The sequence below is a fragment of the Lolium perenne genome, chromosome 7 (genome assembly GCF_019359855.2).
Source record: "Lolium perenne isolate Kyuss_39 chromosome 7, Kyuss_2.0, whole genome shotgun sequence".
In the NCBI taxonomy this organism is placed as follows: domain Eukaryota; kingdom Viridiplantae; phylum Streptophyta; class Magnoliopsida; order Poales; family Poaceae; genus Lolium; species Lolium perenne.
In genome coordinates, this window is record NC_067250.2 from 244435264 (window position 1) to 244447654 (window position 12391).

Sequence of the window (12391 nt, forward strand, 5' to 3'; positions counted from 1 at the left end):
ACATAAACCATAATAGCAATGATCACCAATTCTAACAGATAGCATAGGAACACTAGCTTGCTTGGGTTTATTAGGATGTGAAACAATATTAGAAGCATCTTCACAGAAAATAATATGCCCATCCTCCAAATTTTCAGTCACTAGATCTTTAACTATTGCAACAGCAGGTTCAACTTTTATTTGTTCTTCAGGTTCTATAGGTTTCTTTTCACTTTTATGAACCGCACTATTTATAACAGAGTACTCCTTCATTTTAGCAGGGAAAGGAGTTTTTTCAATATACGCTTCAGGAATAACATGATCAACAGTTTCAACTACAACGCATTTATTAATAGATGAATCAATTTTCTCTTTATACGGTTCATGATACTTATCAAAATTCTTCTTAGGCAATTCATAATGAGAGGCAAAAGCTTTATAAAGATTTGCAGCAACTTGAGAATCAAGACCATAAGTAGCACTCATATTACGAAATTTATCAGTATCCATAAAAGCTTCAATGCATTTATAATCATAATTTATACCTGATTCTCTATCTTTGTCGATCTCCCATCCTTCAGTATTTTCCTGGATCCGATTAAGAAGGTCCCTTTTAAACTCTTCCTTGTTGCGCGTGAATGATCCAGAACAAGAAGTATCCAGCAAGGTCTTGTCTTCAAAAGAAAGTCTTGCATAGAAATTATCAATAATAACATTACCAGGAAGCTCATGAATGGGGCATTTGAGCATTAAAGACTTCAATCTCCCCCAAGCTTGGGCAATACTCTCTCCATCATGAGGCCAAAAATTATATATGCGATTCCGATCCTTGTGAATTTCACTTGGAGGATAGAACTTAGAATAAAACCGGGGCACAATATCATTCCATTCAAGAGAATCCCCATTATCCAGTAATTTATACCAATGCGCCGCTTTACCAGACAGCGATATAGAGAATAGTTTCTTCCTCACTTCATCCATAGCAATACCTGCACACTTGAATAAACCGCATAATTCATGCAAGAATAGTAAATGATCTCCAGGGTGGACAGTCCCATCCCCTGTATAACGGTTACCCACTACGCGTTCAATAATTTTCATAGGTATTTTGTATGGTATCTCTTCCTTACCTGGCGCCTCATCCACTACCTTTGCAGTAGTAGCAGGTTTCCCAAATAAACATTCAAAAGGAGATCTCTCCATAATGAATTATGGCAACAGGCAGAAATAAAATCAGCACAAACAGTAGAAGTTTCCCTTACCAATTTCACTTACCAATAGCGCTTCACTCCCCGGCAACGGCGCCAGAAAATAGTCTTGATGACCCACAAGTATAGGGGGTGTATCGTAGTATCTTCGATAAATAAGAGTGTCGAACCCAACGAGGAGCAGAAGGTATTGACAAGCAGTTTCGATGAAGGATTCACTGTAAATGCTCACAGACAAGTATTCAGGGGGTTTTGATGTAGCAGTTGAATAAAGTACGAGTAAGTAAAGTGCGAGAGTAACAATTGCAGCGAGTGGCCCAATCCTTTTTAGCACAAAGGACAATCCGGTTTGTTTACTTATAATGACCAAACGTTCTCGAGGACACACGGGATTTTAGTCTAGTGCTTTCGCTACATACGGCTAATTAATCTTCATTGTTTTGATAAGTGTTGTGTGGGTGAACCTGTGCTAATGTACCGCCCTTCCTAGGACCAATACATACTTGTGATTATACCCCTTGCAAGCATCCGCAACTACAAGAAAGTAATTAAGAATAAATCTAACCACAGCCTTAAACTCTGAGATCCTGCTATCCCTCCTGCATCGATATACCAACAGGGGCTTAGGTTTCTGTCACTCCAGCAACCCCGCAATTGGCAAACGAGTACAAGATGCATTCCCCTAGGCCCATAAAGGTGAAGTGTCATGTAGTCGACGTTCACATGACACCACTAGAAGAATAACACCACAACTTAAATATCATAACATTGAATATTACTCAACCATACTTCACTACTAACATTTAGACTTCACCCATGTCCTCAAGAACTAAACGAACTACTCATGAGACATCATACGGAACATGATCAGAGGTGATATGATGACAAATAACAATATGAACATAAACCTTGGTTCAACGGTTTCACTCAATAGCATCAATAACAAATAGAAATCAATACCGGGCGAGTTTCCCCTATCAAACAATCAAGATCAAACCCAAATTGCTACGGCGGTGACGATGTCCAGCGGTGGAGACGGCGGTGATGATGGTGGAGATGATGATGATGGTGATGGAGATGATGTCCAGCTCGATGACGGTGACGATGGCGTCGATTTCCCCCTCCCGGAGGGAATTTCCCCGGCGGATCTCAGCCTGCCGGAGAGCTCTTTTCTCTCTGGTGTTCTCCGCCCCGCAGAGGAGGCTGTAACTCTTCGTGAGGTACCCTCCGTGGCTTAGGTCTTCGGGACGAAGGATTTCGCGAAGAAAAGGAGGCGAGAGGGGCTGTGGGCCCCCCTCCTCACTGGGCGGCGCGGCTAGGCCATGGGCCGCGCCGGCCTATGGTCTGGGCCCACCTTGGGTCCCCTCGGCTCCCCCTTCTGGCTTCCTTCGTCATCTGGAAAAATAGGATTTTTGGTATAATTTCCATCAACTGTTGATCTTCCGAAATATTGCATTCTGACGGTGCTTTTTCCAGCAGAATCCTGGCTCCGGTGCTCGATCCTCCAATAATCATGAAACATGCAAAATAGATGAAATAACATAAGTATTATGTCCAAATATGAAATATATCAATGAATAACAGCAAATTATGATATAAAATAGTGATGCAAATTGGACGTATCAAGGTTCATTGTAGAGCTCGGTGTGGTTCCTAGTGCATTGGACCCACTAGTCATCTACTGTGACAACATGGGTGCCATCGCCAATGCACAAGAACCAAGGTCACACAAGAGGCTGAAGCATATCAAGCTGCGTTATCACTCGATTCGTGAGTACATCGAAGATGGAGAAGTAAAGATTTGCAAAGTACACACTGATCTGAATGTAGCAGATCCGTTGACTAAAGCTCTCCCTAGGGCAAAGCATGACCAACACCAGAATGCCATGGGTGTTAGGTACATTACAATGTAATCTAGATTATTGACTCTAGTGCAAGTGGGAGACTGTTGGAGATATGCCCAAGTGGCAATAATAAAAGTGGTTATTATATATCTTTATGTTTATGATAAATGTTTATATACCATGCTATAATTGTATTAACCGAAACATTGATACATGTGTGATATGTAAACAACAAAGAGTCCCTAGTATGCCTCTTAACTAGCTTGTTGATTAATGGATGATTAGTTTCATAATCATGAACATTGGATGTTATTAATAACAAGGTTATATCATTATATGAATGATGTAATGGACACACCCAATTAAGCGTAGCATAAGATCACGTCATTAAGTTATTTTCTATAAGCTTTCGATACATAGTTACCTAGTCCTTATGACCATGTGATCATGTAAATCACTTATACCGGAAAGGTATTTTGATTACATCAAACACCACTGCGTAAATGGGTGGTTATAAAGATGGGATTAAGTATCCGGAAAGTATGAGTTGAGGCATATGGATCAACAGTGGGATTTGTCCATCCCGATGACAGATAGATATACTCTGGGCCCTCTCGGTGGAATGTCGTCTAATGTCTTGCAAGCATATGAATAAGTTCATAAGAGACCACATACCACGGTACGAGTAAAGAGTACTTGTCAGGAGACGAGGTTGAACAAGGTATAGAGTGATACCGATGATCAAACCTCGGACAAGTAAAATATCGCGTGACAAAGGGAATTGGTATCGTATGTGAATGGTTCATTCGATCACTAAAGTCATCGTTGAATATGTGGGAGCCATTATGGATCTCCAGATCCCACTATTGGTTATTGGTCGGAGAGAGTTCTCACCCATGTCCACATAGTTCGCGAACCGTAGGGTGACACACTTAAGGTTTGATGTTGAATTGGTAGAACTTGAATATGGAATGGAGTTCGAAGTATTGTTCGAAGTCTTTCATGGGATCCCGGACATCACGAGGAGTTCCGGAATGGTCCGGAGAATAAGATTCATATATAGGAAGTCATTTTATATGTTTGAAAATGATCCGGTGATTTTACGGAAGGTTCTAGAAGGTCGAATTCAGTGCATCACCATGGACGGAGTCCCGCTTCTAATTTTCCCGACCGTTGGATGGTCTTAGTCTGTTTTCCCTACTACACAAAGTCTTTCTCCCGGCAACGCCACCCTAAGCGCACCATGGACAAAGCCACTCTCCTACGTCTTTGTGACCACCGCGTCATCCTCGGGTTTACACCTCACCCTGAAGGACATAAAATAGGGTGAAATTAAGAACTATGTGATGCAAATAGAGGGGATATAAGTTAAGAGATAGTGCAAACAAAAACTAAAATAGTGGAAAATTAAGAACTATGTGATAAAACAGACACAGTGCAAGTACTCTACACTATTTTTTCTCTAAATGAGTCGAAGTGAAGAAATAGGCATCACAAAGGCTTAATTAGAACCCAAATAGAGTGTCAATAAAGTAAAAGGTAACAAAAAAAAAGTCTAAACATCCCAATTTAGCATCTAAACAGACCATGGCAATGCACTAAGCAATGAACATAAAGCCCATTTAACGGTAAACAAAGCAAAATCAATAGCAAAACCAAAATATCATTAGTAAGCAAACTATGGAACAAAAATAAAATGCAAAATAAACATAGCAAAACATGGACCTTCAGCGCCTCTTGCATTGGGCCCTGACTGACTGCTCTATGGTAGTCCAGAGCTCCAATCAACACAATTTGGTGCTCGATGGAGGGGATGAGGATGGAATTGCCCAACGCCGAGCAGCCTCGTGGTTGAAGGCATCACAGGAGAGGAGGTATTCGACCTGATCGGAATCCTCGCATTTCTCTAAATTGGAATCTTACCATCGCTAATGTGGATAGCCTATCTAAGGCTTGTTACTAATGGGCCTCGTCGGCCATGTGTATTTATTTTTAATCGTGGGCTTTCCTCATAATGTTTCCATAGAGGGATGCTGTACTAGTGAATGGATAAGTTATTTAAAAAAATCTTGGAAAAGTTAAAATGTCAACCTCAAAACTTGATACAAAAGAATAATCACATGTAATTTTTCAATATGGTCTATTGTTATCAATCTAAGTCTCATTAAACACAATAATAAAATAAATGTTGTTCAAAAATGTTTCCTTAACAAATGAAAATACACCTTATATTTTCAAACAGATGTAGTACATATATACCATGGCCTCTCTTAGTGAATGTAATATTTACACCCACTACATGTATTTATTCCAACAATTTGGAGAAGGTTAAATGTTAAATACCCTGTTTGTTAATAGAGGTATGCATAATTATTCATACAAAATGAATTTTTCATTTAGCGTTTACTTGTTTGTGTTCATGGTGAACTACACCGAAGTACCATGTGTATATATTCTTGTGGATTCTTGATGCATGTAAAATGCTTCTATGTTCTTTGTAGTATTTGTGTTATATTTCATAATATTCGCATCATATTATGAGTTATTACATTGGTTTAAATTCATTTTGGGGATTATTCACAAGATCCCCTTTGTTTTGGTTCTAACTCTATTTTGGAGCTTCGGAACTCCAAAAAAGGCAAGGTCAAAGAGCATGCTTCGAAATTTTTAAGATGCATCCAACAAGCTGAAGTTAGCCATAGGGGGAGCAACATGCTGAAAATATGTCCTTGTGGTGTGGCTTGATACCCTAGCCGCGTCACCAGAGGGATCTCCCCCCTCGGCCATCGGATTGGCCTCAATCTTTTGCATGCAGGTGTGTTTTGACCTAAAACACCCCTATATATACCCCCCTAGAGGTATTCCTCGCGACGCACGGAGGAGAGATCAAAAATCACGAAATAGAGAGTTTGCAATCCACCGTCAATGGAAGATTGGAGGGGTGAACCGCTGCAAAAAAATCGCTTTCGTCCGCCTCTCCTCCTTCACCAGCGCCTCATATCATACCATGAGAGGGGAGTATTCCACCCCTTGGAATTGGGGTTTTGGTAGTAATTTGATCCAATATCTATTTGTATGATCATTGTTCTAGCCCGTATGAGCTTCCCTACATGATTGTGGTGCTATCTCTGTAATTCCTATGGTGAATATTGTGGTATGAGATGATACTTTTTATACATTTTTCGTTGTATTGAGGCTTTATAGATTGTCATACTTTGGAAGCATGTTTATGATATCTATGCATTGGTTTATCATTATACGTCATGGAAGTATCAGGGTAATGCTAGTGGTAATTCCTTGTCTACCCACATCACGAGGTATTTCGCAACATCGAGTGTAGGTAGATGACAAAGACGTGGTATGCGCACAACAAACAAAACCTTTGTAGTGTGTTTTTATAAAGGAGTATGATGTATGTAGATGAGGGGTGGATCCAAGTGACAACAATGGAACAACCGAGTGATAGAAATGGTACCACCAATATCCTTTGTCTAGGGGTAAAAAGTGGAGAAGTATAACGTGGAGAAGTAACAATAATCTCATGTTGCGGGACATAACACACATATGTATACTTCTTTTCAACTATGTGTTTTAGCACACGTTGCCGCTATAAACGTTAACCATTAAAGTATGAAAATTATGTTTACTTTTATCATCTTCTAACATGATAATCACCATTGTTTCAGATAGAGGTCAAGTGAAACCATGAATCCTCAGGTCCATTATTCTCATAAGGCTCAAATATTTGTCTTGTCCTCTTGCGTATTAGAGGATTGGAACACTTTTATATTTTATATTTTGTTTTTCTTACTTTCAAGCATCAAGTTGAACTCCTTTGATCCTTTATTTTGTTTAGTGCATAGACAACTAGAATTATGATACTCTTGTTGGAGAGAGTAAGTAGCTTTTCCTTCTTGCTCATGCGGTTTCATACCCATACTTCAACATTGAGAGGTGCTATAGTGATCCTGCTCTTGGGGATTATGAGTTATGATATGACTTATTTTGGCAATGGTTTCTATTGCATAACTTGTGTGAGGTACTCCAAAATTATATATCTCGACTCCTCCTCTCATGAAGTTACGAAACATAATATCGCGCATCTACGCAACGGGTTGTTTTCCAGACTCTGAAAAATCTCGAAAATTTTAGAGTTGCAGATTGTTGTATGGAGTGTGTAAGAACAAACTTTCAACAAAACATGTATGTCCATTTTTTTAGATGAATAAAAGTCAAGAATGATGCATGTCCACAAAAAAGTCCAGAATGGTGAGGTTTTTAAACAGCCTAGAAGCCTTTTTAAACCAACTGCACACCATCCATTTATATACACCAATATATTGTTAAAATGGAAGTTTGGAGAACATCAAAGGGGTGCCTTTTCCACAGCAAAGTGTACGGACCTTGAGGAAGACGGTGCTGCAATAAGCCATGCAAGATGGAAGTTTATTTGGGCTTAATAAGGATGGATCCATAAACATGAGAAAAAGGTTTGGCCGTTGGCCATTGGCTCCAATCGTAAACCACCGCAATGTTCATCAGAAAGTGACATCAGCAAGCTAGTCCACCCTCAAGGAGGCTGCAAACTGTATGATTGGCACAACAAATCGCTTTTGTGCAGCGAAGAAGAAAACTGAGCAAAAGCTAGCCATCATTCCTTACTGGCCCGGTTGTCGATGTGGTACATAGCCAATCACTTCTGGTCGAAAGATATTTGTGACACCAAAACGATGGAGAAAAATCGGGCAAGAAAATGTACGAGTGGGATGTGTGAGAGCTGCTGCGATCTTGCCATCTGGCAGCAAATTAGCCGATGCGTTTGATTTGATGGTGAAGTTCTTCAGTATTTAACACGATTGGAGTTTGATTGGCAACTCCGCCTATGTTGTCTCAACATAGCCGGTCCCAAGCCCGGGTAAAGGAGGAGGGTTGTGATAGGCGAGGCAAGCCAACGTAAAAACCCAGCCACTCTTATGGAGATGAAACCCAAAGGAACCTCGTTGGGGCGTAACCCTCTTAGCGACGCGCCACATCGGAACCCGGGTGTGGTGTCAAATGGGCAAGGGCCGGGCCGTCACCCCCTTGGTGGCGCGCCGTATCTTGATCTGGATACGGTGATAAGTGAGCAAGGGTCGGGTCGCCGCATCCTTAGTGGCGCGCTGCACCGACGCCCCGGTGTAGTGAAAAATGAGCAAGGGTCTCCGCATTTGACTCGACGAGTGCGGAGGGTAAGGAAGTTAGCCGAGCCTAGGAGGATACGCTTAGGTAGCTGGAACGTAGGGTCCCTGACGGGTAAGTTACGGGAGTTAGTTGATACAGCGGTGAGGAGGCGTGTTGATGTCCTATGTGTCCAAGAGACCAAATGGAAGGGACAGAAGGCGAAGGAGGTGGAGGATACCGGTTTCAAGTTGTGGTACACGGGGACAACTTCAAACAAAAATGGAGTAGGCATCTTGGTCAATAAGAGCCTCAGGGATGGAGTTGTGGACGTCAAGAGGCAAGGGGACCGGATGATCCTTGTCAAGCTGGTTGTTGGGGACTTAGTCCTCAATGTTATCAGCGCGTATGCCCCACAAGTAGGCCACAATGAGAGCACCAAGAGGGAGTTCTGGGAAGGCCTGGAGGACTTGGTTAGGAGGGTACCTATTGGTGAGAAGCTCTTCATAGGAGGAGACCTCAATGGCCATGTGGGTACATCTAACACAGGTTTTGAAAGGGTGCATGGGGGCTTTGGCTATGGCATCAGGAACCAAGAAGGAGAAGATGTCCTGAGCTTCGCTCTAGCCTATGACATGGTCGTAGCTAACACCCTCTTTAGGAAGAGAGAATCCCATCTAGTGACGTTCAGTAGTGGTCTACACTCTAGCCAGATTGATTTTGTCCTCTCTAGAAGAGAAGACAGACGCGCCTGCATTGATTGTAAGGTGATACCTGGAGAGAGTGTTGTCCCTCAACATAAGCTGGTGGTTGCTGACTTTCGCTTTAGGATCCGTGTCCAGCGGGGTAAGCGCGCCAAAGTCGCTAGAACAAAGTGGTGGAAGCTCAAGGGTGAGGCATCCCAGGCTTTCAGGGAGAGGGTTATTAAGGAGGGCCCTTGGGAGGAAGGAGGCGATGCAAACATGATGTGGACGAGTATGGCGACCTGCTTGCGGAAGGTCGCTGTAGAGGAGTTTGGGGTGACTAAGGGAAGTAGAAGGGAAGCTAAGGATACCTGGTGGTGGAACGATGAGGTCCAGAAGGTTATTAGGGAGAAAAAGGACTGTTTCAGATGCCTATATCTGGACAGGAGTGCAGCTAACATGGAGAAGTACAAGGTGGCGAAGAAGGCTGCAAAGCGGGCGGTGAGTGAAGCAAGGGGTCGGGCGTATGAAAACCTCTACCAACGTTTAAACACGAAGGAAGGCGAAAGGGACATCTATAAGATGGCCAAGTTTAGGGAGAGGAAGACGAGGGATGTCAACGAAGTCAAATGCATCAAGGACGGAGATGATCAGCTTCTTGTGAAGGAGGAGGCAATCAAGCGTAGATGGCGGGAGTACTTTGACAACCTTTACAATGGAGAGGCTGAGAGCTCTACCATTGAGCTAGACGACTCCTTTGATGATACCAGCATGTACTTTGTGCGACGTATCCAGAAGTCTGAGGTTAATGAGGCGTTAAGGAGGATGAGAGGCGGCAAGGCGATGGGTCCTGATGGTATCCCCATCGAGGCGTGGAGAGGCCTTGGAGACGTAGCGATAGTATGGCTAACTAAGCTTTTCAACCTCATTTTTCGGTCAAACAAGATGCCCGAAGAATGGAGGCGGAGTATTTTAGTACCAATCTTCAAGAACAAGGGGGATGTTCAAAGTTGTACTAATTACCGTGGAATCAAGCTGATGAGCCATACTATGAAGCTATGGGAGAGAGTCATTGAGCACCGCTTAAGAAGGTTGACAAGCGTGACCAAAAACCAATTTGGTTTCATGCCGGGGAGGTCTACCATGGAAGCCATCTTCTTGGTACGACAGCTGATGGAGAGATACAGGGAGCAAAAGAAGGACCTTCATATGGTGTTCATTGATTTGGAGAAGGCCTATGATAAGATACATCGGAATGTCATGTGGTGGGCCTTGGAGAAACACAAAGTCCCAATAAAGTACATTACCCTCATCAAGGATATGTATGATAATGTTGTGACAAGTGTTCGAACAAGCGATGGCGACACTGATGACTTTCCAATTAGAATAGGGCTACACCAAGGGTCAGCTTTGAGCCCTTATCTTTTTGATTTGGTGATGGATGAGGTCACAAGGGATATACAAGGAGACATCCCATGGTGTATGCTCTTTGCGGATGATGTGGTGCTAGTCGATGATAGCCGAACGGGGGTTAATAAAAAGTTAGAGTTGTGGAGGCGAACTCTCGAATCGAAAGGTTTTAGGCTTAGTAGAGCTAAAACTGAATACATGAGGTGCAGTTTCAGTTCTACTAGGCACGAGGAGGGAGAGGTTAGCCTTGATGGGAAGGTGGTACCGGAAAGAGACACTTTTCGATATTTGGGGTCCATGTTGCAGAAGGATGGCGATATCGATGAAGATGTGGGCCACCGAATCAAGGCTGGTTGGATGAAGTGGCGCCAAGCTTCTGGCGTACTCTGTGACAAGAGAGTGCCACAAAAGCTAAAAGGCAGGTTTTATAGGACAGCTATCCGACCTGCGATGTTGTATGGCGCTGAGTGTTGGCCAACGAAGAGACGACATATCCAACAGTTAAGTGTAGCAGAGATGCGCATGTTGAGATGGATATGTGGCCACACAAGAAAGGATCGGGTACGGAACGACGATATACGGGAGAGAGTTGGGGTAGCACCGATTGAAGAGAAGCTGGTCCAACACCGTCTCAGATGGTTTGGACATATCCAACGGAGGCCTCCGGAAGCGCCAGTGCATAGCGGGCGGATAAAGCGTGATGAGAATGTTAAGAGGGGTCGTGGTAGACCAAACTTGACATGGGAGGAGTCCGTTAAGAGAGACCTGAAGGTGTGGAATATCGACAAAGATTTAGCCATGGATAGGGGTGCGTGGAAGTTAGCTATCCACGTTCCGGAACCATGACTTGGCTTCGAGATCTTATGGGTTTCAACTCTAGCCTACCCCAACTTGTTTGGGACTGAAAGGCTTGGTTGTTGTTGTTGTTGTTGTTGTTGTTGTTGTTGTTGTTGTTGTTGTTGTTGGAGTTTGATTGGCGCGTTTAATGCCACATCCCAACATCACACAAATTCTTGGTACCGTACGTAGTGTTGTCCAGAGGTCAAATCTTTTAGGCCTGGTTTGATTATTAGAAGTACTACACATCTTTTAGGCCTGGTTTTATTAGAAGTACTAGATATCTACCGTGTTGCCTCCTCTGGCGGCCCGTGAGACCCCAAACCCTAGCCGCCACCGGGCGGATGACCTCGTCTCTCCCACCGCCGCTGGCTGGGTCCGTGGTGGTGGCAGACCTCGTTCCCAAAAGGGGCTGGGGCCTCCGGCTGTCCCTCGCGGTGGCAGAGTCTGGATCCCGGGGCGGCGGCCCTGGTCGGTGGTGGCGGGTGAGGCTCGGGACTCCCTTGGCTGCGCGGCACGGAGAAGCCCAAGCCAAGGTCGTGCTGCTCCGACGGTCTGGTGGCTTCGGCCTGGACGGCTGCCTGGTGCTGCGGCAGCATGGTGGTGGCGGTTCTCCTCCCTTGCTCTGGTGGCGCGCTTTGGCAGTGGCTGGTGCGCCGGGCTCCGAGGTGCTGCGCGGTCGTGGGTGGTGGGCTGATCTGGGTGGTGTGCCCTGCCAGCGTCGGAGGGAGGGGTGGTGGCGGGCTGCAGGGGGAAACCCTAGATCCTCTTCTCCTCACCTCTTGGCGGCCGGCGGTGGAGGTCTGGCTCTCGGGTGCGGCGGGGCCTAGGCGTGTGCGGTGTCTCCGGACTACGTGATATGCGCTTGGTGTTTCCGGCGGCAGCCTTGGCTGGCCTAGGATGGTCGCCGGCGTGGGGGCGTGACCTGAATAAAGGCAGCGGTCCTAGGATTCCAATTGTCGTCAAGATGATGATCTGCCAGAGCTATGTACCCTTTGATCTGGCTAGAGTGACGGGTTCCGGGAGGTGCCGCAGGCGATCTTCCATGGGCGATTCACGCCTGGAGACTGCTGCATCAGATGAGACTCGGTCGTGTGCACCCGTGTTTTACTCTGGCCGTTTGGTTTCAGAGGGAGCGCTTCGAAGCTCTGCTGGCTGTTAATATCATGGGACATGTTCTCGTTCCATGGTGCTGGCAGAGAATGTCATGAAGGTCGAGATCTGAGAACTAGTAATGGAGGTTCCATTCTTTGGAGCGAGGAGGTGTTGGCTT

At 44.6% G+C, this 12391-nt stretch overlaps 1 protein-coding gene across 1 annotated transcript; it reads left to right on the forward strand.

Moving 5' to 3' along the window:
• Window positions 1-9330: 9330 nt before the first annotated feature.
• LOC139833890 (uncharacterized) lies at window positions 9331-11433 on the forward strand. Its single transcript, XM_071824259.1, has 2 exons — window positions 9331-9727; window positions 11375-11433. The coding sequence occupies exons 1-2, from the start codon at window positions 9331-9333 to the stop codon at window positions 11431-11433; spliced, it is 456 nt and encodes a 151-aa protein (XP_071680360.1).
• The last annotated feature ends 958 nt before the right edge of the window (window positions 11434-12391 follow it).